Source organism: Eleutherodactylus coqui, chromosome 6 (genome assembly GCF_035609145.1).
Source record: "Eleutherodactylus coqui strain aEleCoq1 chromosome 6, aEleCoq1.hap1, whole genome shotgun sequence".
NCBI lineage: Eukaryota > Metazoa > Chordata > Amphibia > Anura > Eleutherodactylidae > Eleutherodactylus > Eleutherodactylus coqui.
This window is the reverse complement of record NC_089842.1, coordinates 208,261,491-208,280,974: the sequence shown is the minus strand read 5'-3', so window position 1 is coordinate 208,280,974 and position 19,484 is coordinate 208,261,491. Positions and strand designations below refer to the sequence as shown.

The 19,484-nt window shown below is 45.5% G+C and overlaps 1 protein-coding gene across 2 annotated transcripts in view; it reads right to left on the bottom strand.

Annotated features, from left to right (window-relative positions):
• LOC136631583 (embryonic protein UVS.2-like) overlaps positions 1 to 19,484 on the bottom strand; it is a 167,935-nt gene that overhangs the window by 124,715 nt on the left and 23,736 nt on the right. For both annotated transcript variants that reach the window (XM_066605867.1, XM_066605868.1), the window contains exons 4-11: positions 10,126 to 10,260; positions 9,919 to 10,036; positions 8,014 to 8,192; positions 7,861 to 7,942; positions 7,593 to 7,720; positions 7,336 to 7,451; positions 4,014 to 4,239; positions 3,162 to 3,280 (exon numbers count right to left, since the gene is read on the bottom strand). In XM_066605867.1, coding sequence (XP_066461964.1) covers positions 3,162 to 3,280; positions 4,014 to 4,239; positions 7,336 to 7,451; positions 7,593 to 7,720; positions 7,861 to 7,942; positions 8,014 to 8,192; positions 9,919 to 10,036; positions 10,126 to 10,260 — 1,103 coding nt within the window. The remainder of the gene's footprint in view (positions 1 to 3,161; positions 3,281 to 4,013; positions 4,240 to 7,335; positions 7,452 to 7,592; positions 7,721 to 7,860; positions 7,943 to 8,013; positions 8,193 to 9,918; positions 10,037 to 10,125; positions 10,261 to 19,484) is intronic.

Below are 19,484 nucleotides of genomic sequence, written 5' to 3'. Positions count from 1 at the left end.
TCGGTCTGCTCTGTCAGACCCTGCAGCAGTTTGTGGGCCGTGTGCCTCTTCTCTCCTAAGCTGAGTAGTTTCAGCACGGCCTGCTGACGCTTGCCCACCGCTGTGCTGCCACGCCGCGCGACACCGACTGCTGGTGACGTGCTGCTGCTGACACATCTTGATTGCGAGACAGAGGTTGCGTAGGAGGAGGAGGAGGAGGAGGAGGGTGGTTTAGTGGAGGAAGCATACACCGCCGCAGATACCACCACCGAGCTGGGGCCTGCAATTCTGGGGGTGGGTAGGACGTGAGCGGTCCCAGGCTCTGACTCTATCCCAGCCTCCACTAAATTCACCCAATGTACAGTCAGGGAGATATAGTGGCCCTGCCCGCCTGTGCTTGTCCACATGTCCATTGTTAAGTGGACCTTGCCAGTAACCACGTTGGTGAGGGCTCGTACAATGTTGCGGGAGACGTGGTCGTGCAGGGCTGGGACAGCACATCGGGAAAAGTAGTGGCGACTGGGAACTGAGGAGCGCGGGGCCGCCGCCGCCATCATACTTTTGAAAGACTCCGTTTCCACAAGCCTGTACGGCAGCATCTCCAGGCTGATAAATTTGGCTATGTGCACGTTTAACGCTTGAGCGTGCGAGCGCGTGGTGGCGTACTTGCGCTTGCGCTCCAACAGTTGCGCTAGCGACGGCTGGACGGTGCGCTGACAGAGAATGGTGGATGGGGCCGAGGACAGCGGAGGTGAGGGTGTGGGTGCAGGCCAGGAGACGGTAGTGCCTGTGCCCTGAGAGGGGGGTTGGATCTCAGTGGCAGGTTGGGGCACAGGGGGAGAGGCAGCGGTGCAAACCGGAGGCGGTGAATGGCCTTCGTCCCACCTTGTGGGGTGCTTGGCCATCATATGTCTGCGCATGCTGGTGGTGGTGAGGCTGGTGATGGTGGCTCCCCGGCTGATCTTGGCGCGACAAAGGTTGCACACCACTGTTCGTCGGTCGTCTTCACTCTCAGTGAAAAACTGCCAGACCTTTGAGCACCTCGGCCTCTGCAGGGTGGCATGGCGCGAGGGGGTGCTTTGGGAAACAGTTGGTGGATTATTCGGTCTGGCCCTGCCTCTACCCCTGGACACCGCGCTGCCTCTTGCAACCTGCCCTGCTGCTGCCCTTGCCTCCCCCTCTGAAGACCTGTCCTCAGTAGGCGTAGCAAACCAGGTGGGGTCAGTCACCTCATCGTCCTGCTGCTCTTCCTCCGAATCCTCTGTGCGCTCCTCCCTCGGACTTACTGCTCTTACTACTACCTCACTGATAGACAACTGTGTCTCATCGTCATCGTCCTCCTCACCCACTGAAAGGTCTTGAGACAGTTGCCGGAAGTCCCCAGCCTCATCCCCCGGACCCCGGGAACTTTCAAAAGGTTGGGCATCGGTCACGACAAACTCCTCCGGTGGGAGAGGAACCATTGCTGGCCATTCTGGGCAGGGGCCTGGGAGTCTGCCTGCTCCTCAGAATGTGTCATTGTAATGGAGTGAGGAGGCTGGGAAGAAGGAGGAGCAGCAGCCAGAGGATTCAGAGTTGCAGCAGTGGACGGCGCAGAACTCTGGGTGGACGATAGATTGCTGGATGCACTTTCTGCCATCCAGGACAGGACCTGCTCACACTGCTCATTTTCTAATAAAGGTCTACCGAGTGGACCCATTAATTGTGAGATGAATGTGGGGACGCCAGAAATGTGCCTCTCTCCTAATCCCGCAGCAGTCGGCTGCGATACACCTGGATCAGGAGCTCGGCCTGTGCCCACACCCTGACTTGGGCCTCCGCGTCCTCGCCCACGTCCACGTCCTCTAGGCCTACCCCTACCCCTCAGCATGGTGTATTACCAGTAGTGCAGAAACAGAACGCTCTAATTAAATGTGCCGCTTATTGGCCTGTGGTTGGAGGCTGACTTCGCTTACGGAACGCCAGGAAATAATTTTGCGCAAGCCTGCTGTAACACTTAGGTGGCTGCGTATGAATTAGGAGGACAACTACACCCATTACAGACCCAGAATACTGAGGACAGTCACAGGCAGCCCAAATAGATTTTTTTCCCAAAATGTTTTTGGAAAGTCCCACTGCCTATATTCAATAAATATGTCTTCTGTCCCTGCGTCACCACTACTGGCCCTGGAGTATGTAAAATAACTGCAGACTGTTGCACTGTGGACTGGAATGTGATGTAACAGCCAACACAGAGACAGGAAATAATTTTGCGCAAGCCTGCTGTAACACTTAGCTGGCTGCGTATGAATTAGTAGGACAACTACACCCAGCACAGACCCAGAACACTGAGGACAGTCACAGGCAGCCCAAATAGATTTTTTTCCCCAAATGTTTTAGCAAAGGCCCACTGCCTATATTCAATAAATATATGTCTTCTGTCTCTGCCTCACAATATATTTCTTCTGTCCCTGCCTCACAATATATGTCTTCTATCCCTGCCTCACAATATATGTCTTCTGTCCCTGCCTCACCACTACTGGCCCTACACTATGTATAATTACTGCAGGGCGCAATGCTCTGCACGGCCGATATACAAAAAAAAAAAAAGTGCAACACTGCAAAAAGCAGCCTCCACAGTACTGCACACGGTTAGATGTGGCCCTAAGAAGGACCGTTGGGGTTCTTGAAGCCAAAAATACTCCTAACACTCTCCCTATAGCAGCTCCGGCATCAACAGCACTTTCCCTCCTCTATGTCAGAACAAATCTGTGGCGAGCCACGGGAGGGGCCGATTTTTATACTCGGGTGACACCTGATCTCGCCAGCCACTCACTGCAGGGGGGTGGTATAGGGCTTGAACGTCGCAGGGGGAAATTGTAATGCCTTCCCTGTCTTTCTATTGGTCAGAAAAGCGCGCTAATGTCTCAGAGATGAAAGTGAAAGTAACTCGAACATCGCGTGGTACTCGTCACGAGTAACGAGCATCTCGAACACGCTAATACTCGAACAAGCTCGGACGAGTACGTTCGCTCTTCTCTAATAAAGAAGCTATCAACTGGTAGCACCTGATATCAGTTTCAGAGGCAAATGGGCAAAATGTGAACTTTGTAGAGTGTATATTTCCAGAACGTAAACAACAGTGATACTTTGAAATTCCTTTGTTGGATCTTTAGAAAAATCAAAAAAAAAGAAAGCCTTACCCTCTTTCCAACAGGACCTGTAATTGTGTAGATACAATTCATGTTTGGGCCATAGTTATTGGGGTAATTTGGGGAAGATACTTTTCTTTGGGGTGTGAAGTAAGTTCCTCCACATTTCACTGTAGGAAGTAAATTTCAATGTATTGAATAAAATGCCTCATACACATACGTAATTTACTTTAAAATTAATTTTGATTGGCCATCATATTCCTTAAAGGAATTGTTCAGTTGTGAAATATTCATTGGTTATCCTCAGAATAAAGGCCCATTTAGACACAATGATTAACGCTCAAAATTTGCTCAAAAGCCATCTTTTGATGGAGTGCAGTTTTCGTTATGCTGTCGCTCATCATTGTCTTTCAGCTTGCTGAAAGAAAACAATGAGTCTTATCAGGGATTCACAGTGGGATACAGCTGATACTATTGTTTCAGCTGTATCCCGCTCCCTTATGACAGCTGGATATGAAGAACAGAGCGGCCCAGCTCTGTTCTCCATACCTGGCATGGAGCACTCGGCTGTATAACAGCCGGGAGCTCGGAACTGGAAACAGCTGGATGCAGAAAACAAGTAGGGACACCCCGCTTGTCTTCTGCATCCACCGTTGGCAGTGCAAGGTGATAGCTCATCTTGAACGATCATCTTGGGCTGCAAATGACATAACGATTATCGCTCAAAAGTTGCTTGAGCGACATCTTTTGAGCAATAATCGTTATGTCTAAATGGGCCTTTAGTCATCAACAATAGATCAGTGGGGATTATAGTATTGTTACTTTTAAATCATTGAAAGTCTCTTTAACTACTGAAATTCGAAAAAAAGCTCTATAGTAAATTATAATTTAAGAATACTGTACCTGTGCTGTATAAAGCTTTGAAGCCAGCCCCATTGACCCTTCTATCACTGGAGAACTCCACGAGTAATTGGCTAGTGGATGCAATAATTGGAGGTACCAACCCAGACCCACAGGTTCTGTCCAAAATCAGGGGATAATTCTTAGTGGGACCATCATAAATCCTGATATAGTCAGACATACAATTTGGAGTTGACTGGACATCAAAGGCAACAAAGTTCAAAGCAACCTAAAAATAATGAAAAAAGTTGGATGCTAAATCAGTTGAATGAACCACCCACAAAATTTAATAATTAACATAAATGATTGTACATATGTCCATGGTGCAATGCCATGATAGTGTTGACTAAACAGTCCTAGTAACAGTAGAATCTATCTGATACAGGGGCATTCAGTCCCTTTTTTTTTTTTTACTAACTTCTTATCCTCAACTGCCTTGCAACCAGCTGCACTTACTGCAAGATTCCCATCTTTTAGGCTTTTGGGGGTTCCAGATAAACTCACTCTAACCTCCATCTGGTTGTTTGTCTCTAGCTGGTCACCTCCACTGCAAACACTCAGATCTCAGGAAATGGTGATGCACATTATAGGAAACCTCTCAGGTCCCATTAGCTGCCAGGGCTGTAGGTAGCAGGAGACAACAGGCACACTGATTTCAGCGGTCTGCACTTAGGCCTCATTCCCACGGACATGGTTTTAGTGCTGAATAGGTGCATGGAAAAATTGTGCCTATACTGCAATGAAAAAAAAATAAATAAATAAATTAAAAAAAAATCACATAAGTAATATTTCATGTGAAGAAGATCGGAGCTTCGTGCGTGTGAAGAAAGCCAATTCACTGTAGCAGCATGTTGCTTAAAAAAAAGCGCAGCTGCTCCAGGAAGAAAGAGAGATGAAGCCCCGCAGGGCTTAAGGATTCCCTCATAGGAGGGAGAGAGAGTGATCGGGGCTATGGGGGATTAACCTATAGCCCCTCTCTCTCCCTGCAATGGGTTAAACCCCATAGCCCCGCTCTCTCTCTGTTTTGGGTTAAACCCCATAGCCCCGCTCTCTCTCTCTCCCTGCTATGGGGATCCCTGAGGGATATCCCCATTGCAGTGAGAGAGAGGGAGTGGGGCTATATAAATAGGGTGGGGCTAAAGGGCTTTTCACAGGGATTTCTCATAGCAAGGAGAGAGGGGATGGGGCTAGAGGACAGATCCCTCTTGGGGAAGCCCTCTAATCCCGCCCCCATGTCTCTTCTTACTATAGGGAAATCTCTTGGGGTACCAGATGCTGGGAAGAGAGGTGGAGGGAGTCTCCTGCTGCCCCTTGCTGGTAGAGAATAGCAAAACGCAAGCTAGCGGAATTCTCTGCTGCTTACAGCAGGACATTTAAAACTTGGTGCCTAGAAGCACATTTTAAATGTCCCTTGGTTGGAAGAAATCCTCCTAATGAACTTGTAATCTTTTTGGAGCATCAGACACAGCTAAAATCCTGCTCCCAGAGGAGTCTGTGGAGACTCCTGCGCATCACACACCAAACATAGATCAAGTCCTATCTTTTCACACAGCACGGCCACTCGTCCCATCTTTGAAAGGTGCAAGTTTTTCCGCATCTAAAATTCCTTCATCTGAACATTTCTATAAGAAACCATTGGTTCTAATAGATGCGATTTTTTTTCATGCACCCATTATGCATGAAAATGCCGCCCATGCGAAAGAAGCCTTACGCGGGTCAGTTTAGTGGTTTTTGACATCTGAGTTTTGAGACTGTGCAGGACTGGACTGGAGATAAATTCAACAAAGCTCATGCACACTACCCCACTGCCTCCTCTCAGATGCCGATTGGCAAGTTTCTCTGAATGCACGATGGTACAAGAGGAGGTCATATAAGAACTTGGATGAACATAGAGACCAGTGAGCCTCATTAGCCTAAGTCAATGCACATGATTCTACAAGAAAAAAAAACTGGGCACAAATGACTTCCATGGAGAGTTGAGTGGAGTGAATGAGAATCTCCACCTTTCAGTTTTCCACCTAAACTCAAGCACAGTTGGGTTATACAGCAGAATAGTGATTTGAAATACATAAGCAAGTGCGCCTCTAAAAGACTCAAAAGAAACAAAATTAAGGTTTTTGAATGGCCAAGTCAAAGTCTTGATTTGAATGCTACTGAGATGGTATTACAGGCACAGACTAACATGTTAAAATCTAATGTACATCATCAGAATAAATCATTCTGTAATAGGTTCTCTAGCTACTTTCTTCATTTTCTATCGATATTACGTAACCCTCCATCTGAAATATATCTCCACTTCCTCTGTCATCTTGTCCATATTTGCTACTTTCTCCCCTGTCTATAGCCTCCACATTCTTGCAGTGACCAGTGGAGGATGGGAGGACAACAGCACTGCATTGCTCATGTGCTGTTCAGGATGCTGGAAGGTCCTGTCTGCCTGCTTCAGCAGGCTTCCTCTGGTATTTTCAGTAAGAGGGAGGCTGATGCTAGTCACCTGCAGGATCTGCAAGCTGTGGGTGGAGTTACAGACCTGAGTAGGAGACAAGCTCTTTGAATGATGGAAATTGTAGGCAAACTCCTGCTGATGTTTACTGTGGAAGTATGTGGATGTTTTTCTGCTGCTATAATGAAAGCTATGTTTTTAACTTTGTTTGAGTGCAGGAAGAAATCTAGTGTTTTGAAATTGGATCTATCTATGCTTGAAATTGGAGCTACCCTGGGCTACATAGATTCTAGGTTAGTGTCAGGTGCAGGTGAGCTGATCTCAATTTTTCTATTTTCTATATTCAGCTGTACCTCCTGAATTTCAGTATTTTCAGATTTTCCATTTTATACTTGGAAGACCCCTTTAAACGGGCAATTCATGCAAGAAAAAACCTCCAATAAAGCCAAATTCTGCAAAAAAAGGGTTAGCCAAATTTCCTCAACAGCAGTTGAAAAGACTCATCACAAGTTATTACAAACAATTAAAAGCAGCTGTTACTACCCAGAGTGACACGACCAGTTATTAGGTTTAGGGGGGCAATTACTTTTTACATGAGTGATACTTGTTTTGAAAACATCTTTATCTTGAATAAATAGAATGATCATTTAAAAGCTGCTTTTTGTGTTTACTCATTTTGTCTTTTATATTAAAATTAGTTGGATAATCTGAAGCATTTAAAAGTGACAAATTAAAAGAAATAGAAGAAATTTGGCGAGGGACAAATACTATTTCGTAGCACTGTATGCTAGACATTGAATTTTGACAGAGAAAATGGCTCCATGTAAAAAAAAGGAAGTACTTTGCTTCTATATCAGTTGTTCTGCTTCTACAATACTGTACCTGATTTGATTGTGTTCTGATCAACCAAACACAGTTGGCATTATTGGAGTAGGCTGATGGGTAATTGGCTGAAGTCAGAGTTCCATTGTTATCGTAAAGTAAATTTGAACAAACATCTAAAAGATAAAATAATGTATACATTGAATGTGTGTATGTAAGGAAAATGTCCTTATTGGGCCATTATGGCTGCTGTAGGGATGTGATAACTTTTAGGTACAACATTTTGAATACTTCAGTATACACCTGTGAAAACTTACCACATTCATACAATTTGTTGATCTTAGAAGCATCTAAAACACTCAGTCCATATCTTTGTCCAATTTCGACATTTGGGTCAGGTTTGGGTACAATAGTGGGTTGTCCTGAAGTGTTACTGAATGACCACCTGTCAGATACAGGAGACAAAAATGAGAAGAAATCTTGAGATCGTGATGCAACAACAGGACATAATATTTCACCTTTTTATAATTATTTGTGGTTTCTAGTAACCATATTAGTACTGCTGTCAGTAATCAATGAACTTACTTGTCATAATGCATTACTGATTCATAGTCATACTCCAGACCTAGGTTATTGGTGTGCATTTCATTAAAATTTGGTGTGTCACCTATAAGATAAGGAATCTGTATTAGACTAGTTATTATAATGACAACATAAAATATATGAGTTCAACATTACCTGGTGATATATACTGGTACATGATGTTGACATAGTCATCACGGTCACTCCTCATATGTTCATGGTAGAACCCCAGGGCATGGTTTAGCTCATGTTGTATAATTCCAAAATTCATGCAACCAGCTCTGCTTACTGAAACTGACTGACCTCCACCAACTCGTCCCACAAATCCTGAACACCTGAATATATAGACAATAAGGCTTTATTATGGTACTCCTATCAAGAGAGTGGTCAAATGAATGATGAAGAATAAAACTGATATTAAAGTAGATGAAACGTTCAAAGGAATTACTGATATTCTGATTAATATCATTGTGTACATAGGATAAGCCATTGTATACTGTAGCACTATAAGCTGATTGTTTCAGTATTATTATATTGCTACAAGTGTGTTTATCACTGTATTTATTACATATTATATTACTAAATATGACACATTGAGACCTCCATAGAGAAGTAATAGTAGTAAAAGATGCAATTTAATAGAATAAGTGACCATGCAAATATAGGAGCATTAAGTCTGCCAACACAAGTTATTTTGAGTATTAGATATTCACTGTGCTTTACAGAGACAGCCTGGAGGGGATCCATATGACAGATATATACAGTCAAACCTCTAGTTTCATTGGTAATCTGTCCGAAAGCAATCGGATAAACTAGAAATCAATGAAACTAGAGGCAATTATTTCCATAGGAATCAAAATAAATCCAGTTGATTCATTCTAGACATTCCAAAAAACACACCATACCACACTATGTACAGCGTTTAGCACTGCTTTTTCAGTGCAGCGCTAAACACTGTACAACGCTCCCACTCAGCCCTAGCTACACTGCCTGAAAAAAAAAAAAATCCATATACTCGCCTCGCAGGTGCCGTCAGTGTCCCGGGGTCCGCTCTCCAGAGCTTCATGCAGGCATGTCAAGCTGGCAGAGCATCTCGCCAGTGACAGGGGATTGAAATCCACATCTCCAGGCACAGCGATCCATTAATGGCTGTGACGTCAGCAATGAGGTCACATTTGCCGGATCAGCAGGGAGGTCACATGGGCCGTGTCAGCAGGGAGGTCATGTGGGCTGCGCCAGAGAAGTCACGTGGGCCGGCGGCCGGCAGTGAAACTAGAAGTAGATGGTGAAATAAGAAGCAGAATTTTGCCAGAAAAAATTCGGCAAAACTGGAAACCGACGAATTATTGGATATATCAGCGCGGTTCGACTAATATATCAACCCATTAAGAGTTACCCTCTGGTCCCTGGACAAACTTTTGTCCTGAGATCGAAAGGGGGTTTATCGCCTGATGCTGTTCTCTGCTGTCAATGTGCCTCCAGTCTTTTTGTTCAAGGTCCAATTTTTGGCTGTGTATGATGGTTGCAACAATTTTGCTAACAATTTAATGCACTCCTTTCTGATTAGCCAAGGTGATCACATGAGCAGTGCTGCCCAAACAAAGGACAGTTCTAGTGCCTTGGTAGTCTAACATTACTAATGCACTGTGGGGATTAGATAGTATTAAGATTGAATGGACCATCTTGGATGGCTAAAAGCAGGACCCCGAACCAGCAGATTGGAGAGACATCAATACAGAAAACGAACAGCAATTCATATAACTGCCCCCTCTGACCCAGCGAATAACATTTTGTTCTAGGACTGGACGGTCCCTTTTAGTATAAAGATAATCATATTTTACTATAATTATAGGTCAGGATTTACATATGAAGTATCTTCTTGACAAGTAACAGGGTTTTAATTATAAACTGTTTAATTGCTGAGAGATGATAAACTCCAAAGACAGAATTCTCATTGCTTTACCTGATTTACAGCTCTAGTAGTGGATTATAAACTGGTGCATGAACTAGCATAAGGTTTTGGTCAACCAAACTTGATGAAGACTGAATAATAGAACCTACCCACGTCCAGACACAATGTTGATATAGTCCTTTTCGTCTGTCCGATTCACAAACCTTATACAGGTAAGTGATTCATATTCAGCCATGGCTATTGTAAACAAGTAGCGTTGCCGATCATCTGGAGGCAAAAGAATATGTATAGGATGAATGCATTGTTGGACAATTAGCATGGCCAACTGAGGTATTAAATGTTTAAGAAAACCTCACTGTAATCAGATGAAAGATTGTAGGGCACATTGACCGTCCCATCTGCAGATTTGGGCCACAAGCATCGTGCACAGTTGATAGCACTGCGTCCAGGTATTATCATTATGTCGCCATCATGTACAGGCATGGTGTTTCCTACAGGAAAAAGACAAACATTGTAAATGCTATATCTGTACAGACTTTATATTGCAGATATTCACATCAAACGGATGTCTAATCTACAATGTGATGTTATGAAGTCTTTCACAGTTATGGGCAACTCAGTGAGATGAAGCAATTGGTAAACTTTACCTTCAACGTACGGATAATTATTATATAGATTTTATAATAGAGCAACCAACTTGTAAAATGCTGCTTTACATCCTATTCCATTATGTGTTTTATACAGTATGTTATGTCAAGGTTTTCTGCAATCTGGTAATGTTCTCTCCATATTGTTGGAATAAATACAAGATACAATGGTGGTTAAAAGTGCCTGTATACATTAGGAGGTCAGTGTTTTGAGAGAAACTGCACTAAAAGAAAAAATATTTTGTCGCATCATAGCTAGAGATGAGCGAGTACCAAAATGCTCGGGTGCTTGTTAATCGAGTCGAACTTTTCGTAATGCTCAAGAGCTCGTTTCGAGTAACGAACCCCATTAAAATCAATGGGAGACTCGAGTATTTTTCAGGGTGACCGGTGCTCCGCATACGGGAGGATGTGTCAATTACCTGAAAACATCAGAAAGTCACGGAAACACCACAGAAACGGATAGGGAATGGCAGAGGCAGCATGCATGGGTGCATTTGAGGCTCCCAGGTCCTACTATTAAGCCAAATTGGGGTCAAGAGCCTGGCGGTCACCCCCCCTAACAATTTACTTGCGACAGACCATAAGCAGCATGGCACATGCGCTGGCACATCTTAGCAAAGCAACACACTAGGTGCAGCGATTGTCAATCACCGCCTGCGGGGGACACCACTGCCTCTTCTCCTGGGCTACAGGCTCTACTGTTGGGACGGGCTGCATCTTAATGGGGAGGGTGCAGCTGTGCTGGGGGGACAAGATGGGTAGAAGGCTGGAGGAGTGTTTAAACTAGGGACTGGGGGGGAGGGTAAAATGAGAAATAGTGGGGTAGCCAGTGTAACTATAGATCCGGGTCCAAGCAAAGGGAATGGGGATCGAGCAGGGGGTGGGGTTAGTACAGTTAGAATTGATAGATCAGCCATAAGTACGAATAGCAACAAAACAAATTTAAAAAACAAAAAAAATGATATAAATTGTATGACCACGAATGCACGAAGTCTGATTGGTAAAGTGGGTGAGCTTGAAGCGAGAATGACTGATGAAAACTATGATATAGTCGGAATTACGGAAACATGGCTTGATGATAAGTGCGATTGGGCGGTGAATTTGCAGGGGTACAATCTCTTCAGAAGAGACCGAAGGAACCAGAAAGGGGGAGGGGTATGTCTGTACGTCAAATCAAACTTGAAGCCGAGGCTACGGGAGGATATAGGGGTAGGAGACGAACAGGTGGAATCTCTGTGGGTAGAAATACAGGGAGGAAAAAATAACAAAATCCTGATAGGGGTTTTCTATAGACCACCAAAAGCAACAGAAGAAACTGAAAACTTACTACTAAGGCAGATAGAGGAGGTGTCAAAGCGCAACGAAGTAATTATCATGGGGGACTTTAATTATCCAGATATAACATGGGAGAAGGAAACCTGCTAATCTCACAGGGGTGATAAGTTCTTGAGAGTAATTAAAGACAATTACCTGAACCAACTTGTGCAGGAACCAACAAGAGGGAGGGCCATTCTGGACCTAGTACTAACCAACAAACCGGACCGAATAAAGGGGGTACAGGTTGAGGGGCACTTGGGGAACAGTGACCACAATATAATCAACTTCCAGCTGTCAATCTATAGGAAGCCTTATCAAGGAGCGACAAAGAAATTAAACTTTAGTAAAGCAAAATTTGATCAGCTTAGAACTGCTATCGGTAACATTAATTGGGACAGCATCCTCAAAAATATCAGTACGGAGGACAAATGGGAAAAGTTCAAAAGGATCCTAATCGCCTCATGTGAGCAGTTCATTCCCTTTAAAAATAAAAGAAACTCAATTAAAAGGAAACCAATGTGGCTCGACAAGACGGTAAGAGGGGCAATAAACGAAAAAAAGAAAGCGTTCAAACTACTAAAGCAAGAAGGCAGCGAAGAAGCGCTAAAATCATACAGGGAAAAAAACAAAATATGCAAAGATAAGATCAAAACTGCCAAGGAGGAAGCAGAAAGACGGATCGCCAAAGAGAGCAAAAACAACCCGAAGCTATTTTTCAACTACATTAACAGCAAAAGGATTTGCAGGGAGAGCGATGGCCCTTTAAAAAACAATGCAGAAGAAATCATTGATGATGACGAAGGGAAAGCAAATCTACTAAACAGTTTCTTCTCAAGTGTATTCACAAAAGAAAAGGAAATGCCACACGAGATGCAGGGGAATAAAACGAACCCCTCACAAAACATCTCATACCTAACACAGCAGGAGGTGCGGAAGCGTCTAAAGAAAACCAAAATTGATAAATTGCCGGGCCCAGATGGATTACACCCAAGGCTACAAAGGGAACTAAGTGACGAGATAGCTAGGCCGCTATACCTAATATTTCTAGATACTATCAAAACCGGTGTAGTACCATTGGATTGGCACATTGCCAACGTGGTTCGAATTTACAAAAAAGGGAGCAAAAGTGAGCCTGGAAACTACAGGCCAGTAAGTCTCACTTCAGTAACGGGAAAACTTTTCGAGGGGATTCTGAGAGACGCCATCGATGAGCACCTCAAGGAAAACAAAGGAATAACTCCTCACCAGCATGGATTCATGAAGGGTCGCTCATGTCAGACAAATCTGATCAGCTTCTACGATGAAGTAAGCTCTAAGCTGGACCAGGGAGAATCTATTGATCTTGGATATCTGGACTTCTCTAAAGCCTTTGACGCTGTGCTACATAATAGGCTAATATACAAAATGAGGCAGCTCGGACTGGGCGAAAACGTGTGTAAGTGGGTAAAAAATTGGCTCAATGATAGAAAGCAGAGGGTGGTAATAATGGCTCGTACTCTGATTGGACCACAGTCGCTAGCGGGGTGCCACAGGGTTCAGTATTAGGCCCCACTCTGTTCAACATATTTATCAATGACCTGATAGAGGGGCTGCACAGCAAAATATCAATATTTGCAGATGACACAAAATTATATAATATAATTAATGCAACGGAGGACAATGTGCGGCTGCAAACGGACCTGGATAAGCTGGGGGCTTGGGCAGAAAAATGGCAAATGAAGTTCAATGTTGAAAAATGTAAGACTATGCACATGGGCAGGAGAAACGGATGTCACCAATATTCACTTAATGGGGTACCACTAGGGAAAAGTGATATGGAAAAGGATCTGGGGGTATTAGTGGATAATAGACTAAACTGGAGTAACCAATGCCAGTCAGCTGCTGCAAAGGCAAATAAAGTCTTGGGGTGCATTAAAAGAGGTATAGGGGCGAAGGACGAGAACATCATCCTTCCATTATATAAGGCACTTGTCAGGCCTCGCATGGAATACTGCGTACAATTCTTGACACCGGTGCTCAGGAAAGATGTCACAGTGCTTGAGGGGGTTCAAAGAAGGGCAAATAAACTAATACATGGAATGACGGGACTGGAATACCCAGAGAGGCTATCCAAATTGAGATTATTTACTCTAGAAAAAAGAAGGTTAAGAGGCGACCAAATAACCATGTATAAGTACATGAGGGGACAACACATGGATCTCTCCCGCGATCTGTTTACACCAAGGACCACGACGGTAACAAGAGGACATCCGCTACGATTAGAGGAAAGTAGGTTTCATCACCAACATAGAAGGGGATTCTTTACTGTAAGAGCAGTGAGACTGTGGAACTCTCTGCCTGAGGACGTAGTGATGGCAAAATCCTTAGAGGAGTTTAAAAGGGGACTTGATGTCTTTCTGGCGAAGAAGGATATTACAGGATATAGATATTAGGGGAAGTGTCAATCTGGGTATATAGGCAGGTAGGAACTATTACGGGTTGATCCAGGGAACAGTCTGATTGCCATTAGGGAGTCGGGAAGGAATTTTTTCCCCAAAAGGGCTAGTTGGCTTCTGGCTTTGGGGTTTTTTGCCTTCCTCTGGGTCAATGGGGTAGGGTGGATAGGCTGGACTGGATGGACGTTGTCTTCATTCAGCCTTACATACTATGTTACTATGTTACTATGTTACATGCTGGCATTGCTGTCCAACCCCCTGCACGACCCTGCGACCACAGCGCACATGAAATTTTCCCTGCTCAGCATTCAGCTGCCCTCATGCCGCACACTCACTTGATAGCCACACCATTCTTATGTCTATTTATAAATGCATCTTGGATGAGAAGGAAGCAGAGACACACTGCAGAGGGTTGGAAGGGCCTGGCAGTGACCCTCTTTGAAAGTGTGGGCGATAGCCCACAATGCTGATGAGAATTGCTGCTAAATTAACATACGATCATAATTCCAATCTCGTGCCACCTCCATCACGAAATTGTCAGGAGCTGCAAATGTGGGCACAAAGGGGACTCAAATGCCACTACTTCTACAAATCTTCACAATGCAGCAGCGCATACAAACACCAAAGATTGGTTTGAAGCAGGAGGTATTGCAAAAGTAGCTACCACAGGTAAACAGTGCTGCCGTGAAAGTCTCGGTATATCAGTTACTCTTCCTGTGAACGCTCCAATATAGTATCTCAGATAACTGTGGTAACATAAAACACGAGAAATAACGAGACGCGTGTGTTTATCACACCTAAACCAATCCGGTTGCTTACCACTCAGGACATTATACGTCAGCGGACACCCAAAAACAGGCAGTGTACAATGAGTTGACCTGTTATACAGCCTGGCTGCTTGCGAAAGCCTAGTGCGCACTATTAGGCACAACAAACATGGGCATAAAGCGAACTCAGATTCTAGTACTGCTGTGAACGTCTCATTAAATCAGTTACACTTCTTTTGATTGGTCCAAACCAGTATCTCAGATAACTGTGGTAACATGAGAGTAAATACATGTCGACCAGCGCTGATACCCAGACCCCAAGCAGGAGGAGGAGGTGGCATAATAAGCCCAAGAAACCGTGACTGAGGTAGGACCCGCAATCCTCTGTGTGGAATGCACATGAGCGGGCCCAGGGACAGACTCGGTCCCAGCCTCCACCAAGTTGACCCAATGTGCCATCAGTTACAGTTCCTTTCATCGCTCCAAAGACTGGAAGAACCACGAAGTAGTTCCACAGGCCAAACCTGACACAGTTGCATCCCCCCAGGACATTAGCCTCTGCCTACAGCCTCAGCAATCATGGGCATAAAGCGGACTTGATGCTAGTACTGCTGTAAATCAATTACTCTTCTTTGGATTGGTCCAAACCAGTGTCTCAGATAACTGTTGTAAAACGAGAGCAAATAAATACCAGCGCTGATACCCAGACCCCAAGCAGGAGGGTGAGGTGGCATAATAAGCCCGAGAAACCAGGACCGAGGTAGGACCAGCAATCCTCTTTGTAGGTTGCACGGGAACGGGCCCAGGGTCAGACTGAGTCCCAGTCTCCACCCGGTTGACCCAATGTGCCAACATTTATGGTCCCTTTCATCGTTCTAAAGACAGGATGAGCCACAAAGAAGTTCCACAGGCCAAACCTAACACAGTTGCTTCCCCCACCCCCTGGACCTCAGCCCCTGCCCACACCCTCAGCAATCGTAGGCATAAAGCGGACTCGGATGCTAGTACTACTGTGAACGTCTCATTAATTCAGTTACGCTTCTTTGGATTGGTCCAAACCAGTGTCTCAGATAACTGTGGTAACATGAGAGCAAATACATGTCGACCAGCACTGATACCCAGACCCCAAGCAGGAGGGGGGGCATAATAAGCCAGAGAAATCATGACCAAGGTAGGACCTGCAGTCCTCTGTGTGGGAAGTACATGAGCAGGCCCAGGGTCAGGCTCGGTCTCAGCCTCCACCTTGTGTGACACAATGTGCCGTGAGTTACATAGCTATGGGAAATCCGTGTGTCCCCACGCAATTCATTTGGTGTATGTGTCAGATAGCTGAACTCCGCAATGGGAAACCCTTCTGCACCCTACCCAAGTCATTCAGTGTATTTGTGTCAGATAGCTAAACACTGCTATGGAAAACCTTTGTGCACCCACAGCATAAGCAAGCCCATGAAACCCAAGGACAGTATTAAACATGAAGAAAGGAGAGTTCCCAAACATGGCAGAGTTTCACCCCGCCCAGGACCTCGGCCTCTGCCCACACTTCTGCCCAATTCATTCTGTGTATGTGTCAGATAGCTGAACACCGCAATGGGAAACCTTTGTGTACCAACAATATAGGCAGGCCCCTGAAACATTTCTGTAGCAAGTGTATAGGTGAACCACTCAAAAGCTTTCTGTAGCAAGAGTGAATGGGAACCCCTAAAACATTTCTGTAGCAAGAGTATAGACAGACCCCTGAAACATTTCTGTAGCAAGAGTGTAGGTGGACCACTGAAACATTTCTGTAGCAGGTGCATAGACGAACACCTCAAACCTTTCTGTAGCAAGAGTATAGGCAAATCCCTGAAACATTTCTTATGGCAAGAGTATAGGTGGACCCCTGAAACATTGGTGTACCAAGAGTATAGGTGAACCCCTGAAACATTGGTGTACCAAGAGTATAGGCGAACCCCTGAAACATTTGTGTACCAAGAGTATAGGCGACTTCCTGAAATATTGGTGTACCAAGAGTATAGGCGAACCCCTGAAAAATTGGTGTACCAAGAGTATAGGCGAACACCTGAAAAAATTTGTTTGCCAAGAGTATAGGCGAAGCCCAGAAAAATTAGTTTGCTAACAGTATAGGCGAGGGCCTGAAAAATTAGTGTACCAAGAGTACAAGTGTACCCCTGAAAAATTGCTTAACCCGAGGGCAGGTAAAACCCATCAACATTTTTTAAAGATACAGCTTGTTTTTGCTTAATTTGTAACAGAGCCTGAAGGCAGTCTTCCGTAAGAATTGGTTTTTACAGAGCCTTTTGGCCCGCAGAAAAATTGGCAGTTCAGTGTGCTGACATGCTGTTTTAGGAGGAGGAGGAGTAAGATCCGAGAGGGATAGACCAAGCTACTTCTCCCCTTTTTTGGGGTGATAGAGGATGCATATTTCTCCTGTTGCAGTGAAAATAATCTTTATGATCTGCTGCGTTCCATCGGTGAAAAAGAGAAGTCTGGGGAAATCCTGCATTTGTTCATCTTAATGAGTGTAAGCCTGTCAGAGCTGTCAGTTGACAGGCGGTAAGCTTATCCGTGATGATCCCCCCAGGTGCACTAAACACCCTCTCTGACAAGACGCTAGCAGCAGGGCAAGCCAGCACCTCCAGGGCATATAGCACAAGTTCGTGCGACGTGTCTAGCTTTGACACCCAATAGTTGTATGGAGCAGAGGGATCGCGGAGGCCAGTGGTACGATCTGCTATGTACTCCCTCACCATCTTTTTACAGTGCTCCCTCCAACTCAGCCTTGACAAGGGAGTGGTGACACAGTCTGGCTGGGAAGCCATAAAACTGGCAAAGGCCTTGGAGAGTGTTCCCCTTCCTGCGCTGGACATGCTGCCTGATACCTGAGCCTTCCCTGCTATTTGGCCCTCTGAACTGCGTCTTCTACTGCTAGCGCTGTCAGATGGGAACTTTAGCATCACTTTTTCCACCAGGGCCCTGTGGTATTGCATCACTCTCATACTCCTTTCCTCTTCAGGAATGAGAGTGGAAAGGTTTTCCTTATGCTGTGGGTCGAGAAGCATGTACACCCAGTATTCCTTGTTGGCCAGAATGCATCTAACGCGAGGGTCACAGGAAAGGCAGCTTAACATGAAGTCAGCCATGTGTGCCAGAGTCCCAGTACGCAACACATAGCTGTCCTCACTAGGAAGATCATCCTCCTTCTCCTCCACCTCTTCAGCCCATAGACATTGAACAGATGAGAGGGAAGCAGCACTGGTACCCTCGGCAGTGTGGGCAGCAGTCTCTGCCCCACTCCTCCTCCGCTAAAACGTGCTGAAATACACACATGAGCGTGATCTGGCTATCAAGCGACATACTGTCATCCCCCATCTCCTGTTATAACCGCAAAGCATTGGCCTTTGTGCTTAGCAGGGAACGTCTCAGCAGGCAAAGCAGCAGGATGGTAATGCTAATAATGGCTGCATCGCCGCTCACCATTTGTGTAGAATCCTCAAAGTTTCCGAGGATCTAACAGATGTCTTCCATCCATGCCCACTCCTCTGTGAAAAACTGCAAAAGATGACTACCACTCCGCCGGCCATGTTGCAGCTGGTATTCTGCAATTGCTCTACACTGCTGATAAAGCCTGGCCAACATCTGCAGCATTGAATTCCAGCATGTGGGCATGTCGCACAGCAGTCGATGCTCTGGCAGCTGGAAGTGTCCTGAGGGTGGCAGCATCCGTGGTGGACTTGCGGAAATGTGCGCACATGCGGCGCACCTTGCCGAGCAGGTCAGACAAGTTAGGGTAGTTTTTCAGAAATTGCTGAACCACCAGATTAAAGACGTGGGCCAGGCATGGAACGTGTGTGAGGCTGCCAAGCTTCAGAGCTGCCACCAGGTTACGGCCATTGTCACACACGACCATGCCTGGTTGGAGGCTCAGCGGCGAAAGCCAGAGATTGGTCTGCTCCATCGGACCTTGTAACAGCTCGAGGTGGTGTGCCTTTTGTCACCTAAGCTGATTAGTTTCAGCATGGCTTGCTGACGCTTCCCCACCGCTGTGCTGCCATGCCACGCGCTACTGACTGCTGGCGATGTGCTCACACTTCTTAATTGAGAGGTTTGAGGTGGCGGAGGAGGAGGAGGGGGAGTTTGGATGAGGTGGCAAAATACGATGGAGAAACCATCACCGAGGTAGGAACCGATATCCTCCGTGTAGGTAGCACGTGAGCGGTCCCAGGCTCTGACTCGGTCCCAGCCTCCACCAAGTTCACCCAATGTGCCCCTCCCCGCAGCACTTGTCCATGTGACCAACGTTAAGTGGACCTTCACAGTAACCGCGTTGGTGAGGGCACAGTTAATGTTGCGGGAGATGTGCTGGTGTAGGTCGGGGACAGCGCACCAGGAAAATAGTGGCGACTGAGGACCGAGTACCGAGGGACCGCCACCATGCTGCGGCAAGCCTCCGTTTCCACTAAACTGTACGGCAGCATCTCCAGACTGATTAATTTGGCAATGTGCATGTTTAAAGATTGTGCATGCGGGTGGGTGGCGGTGTATTTCC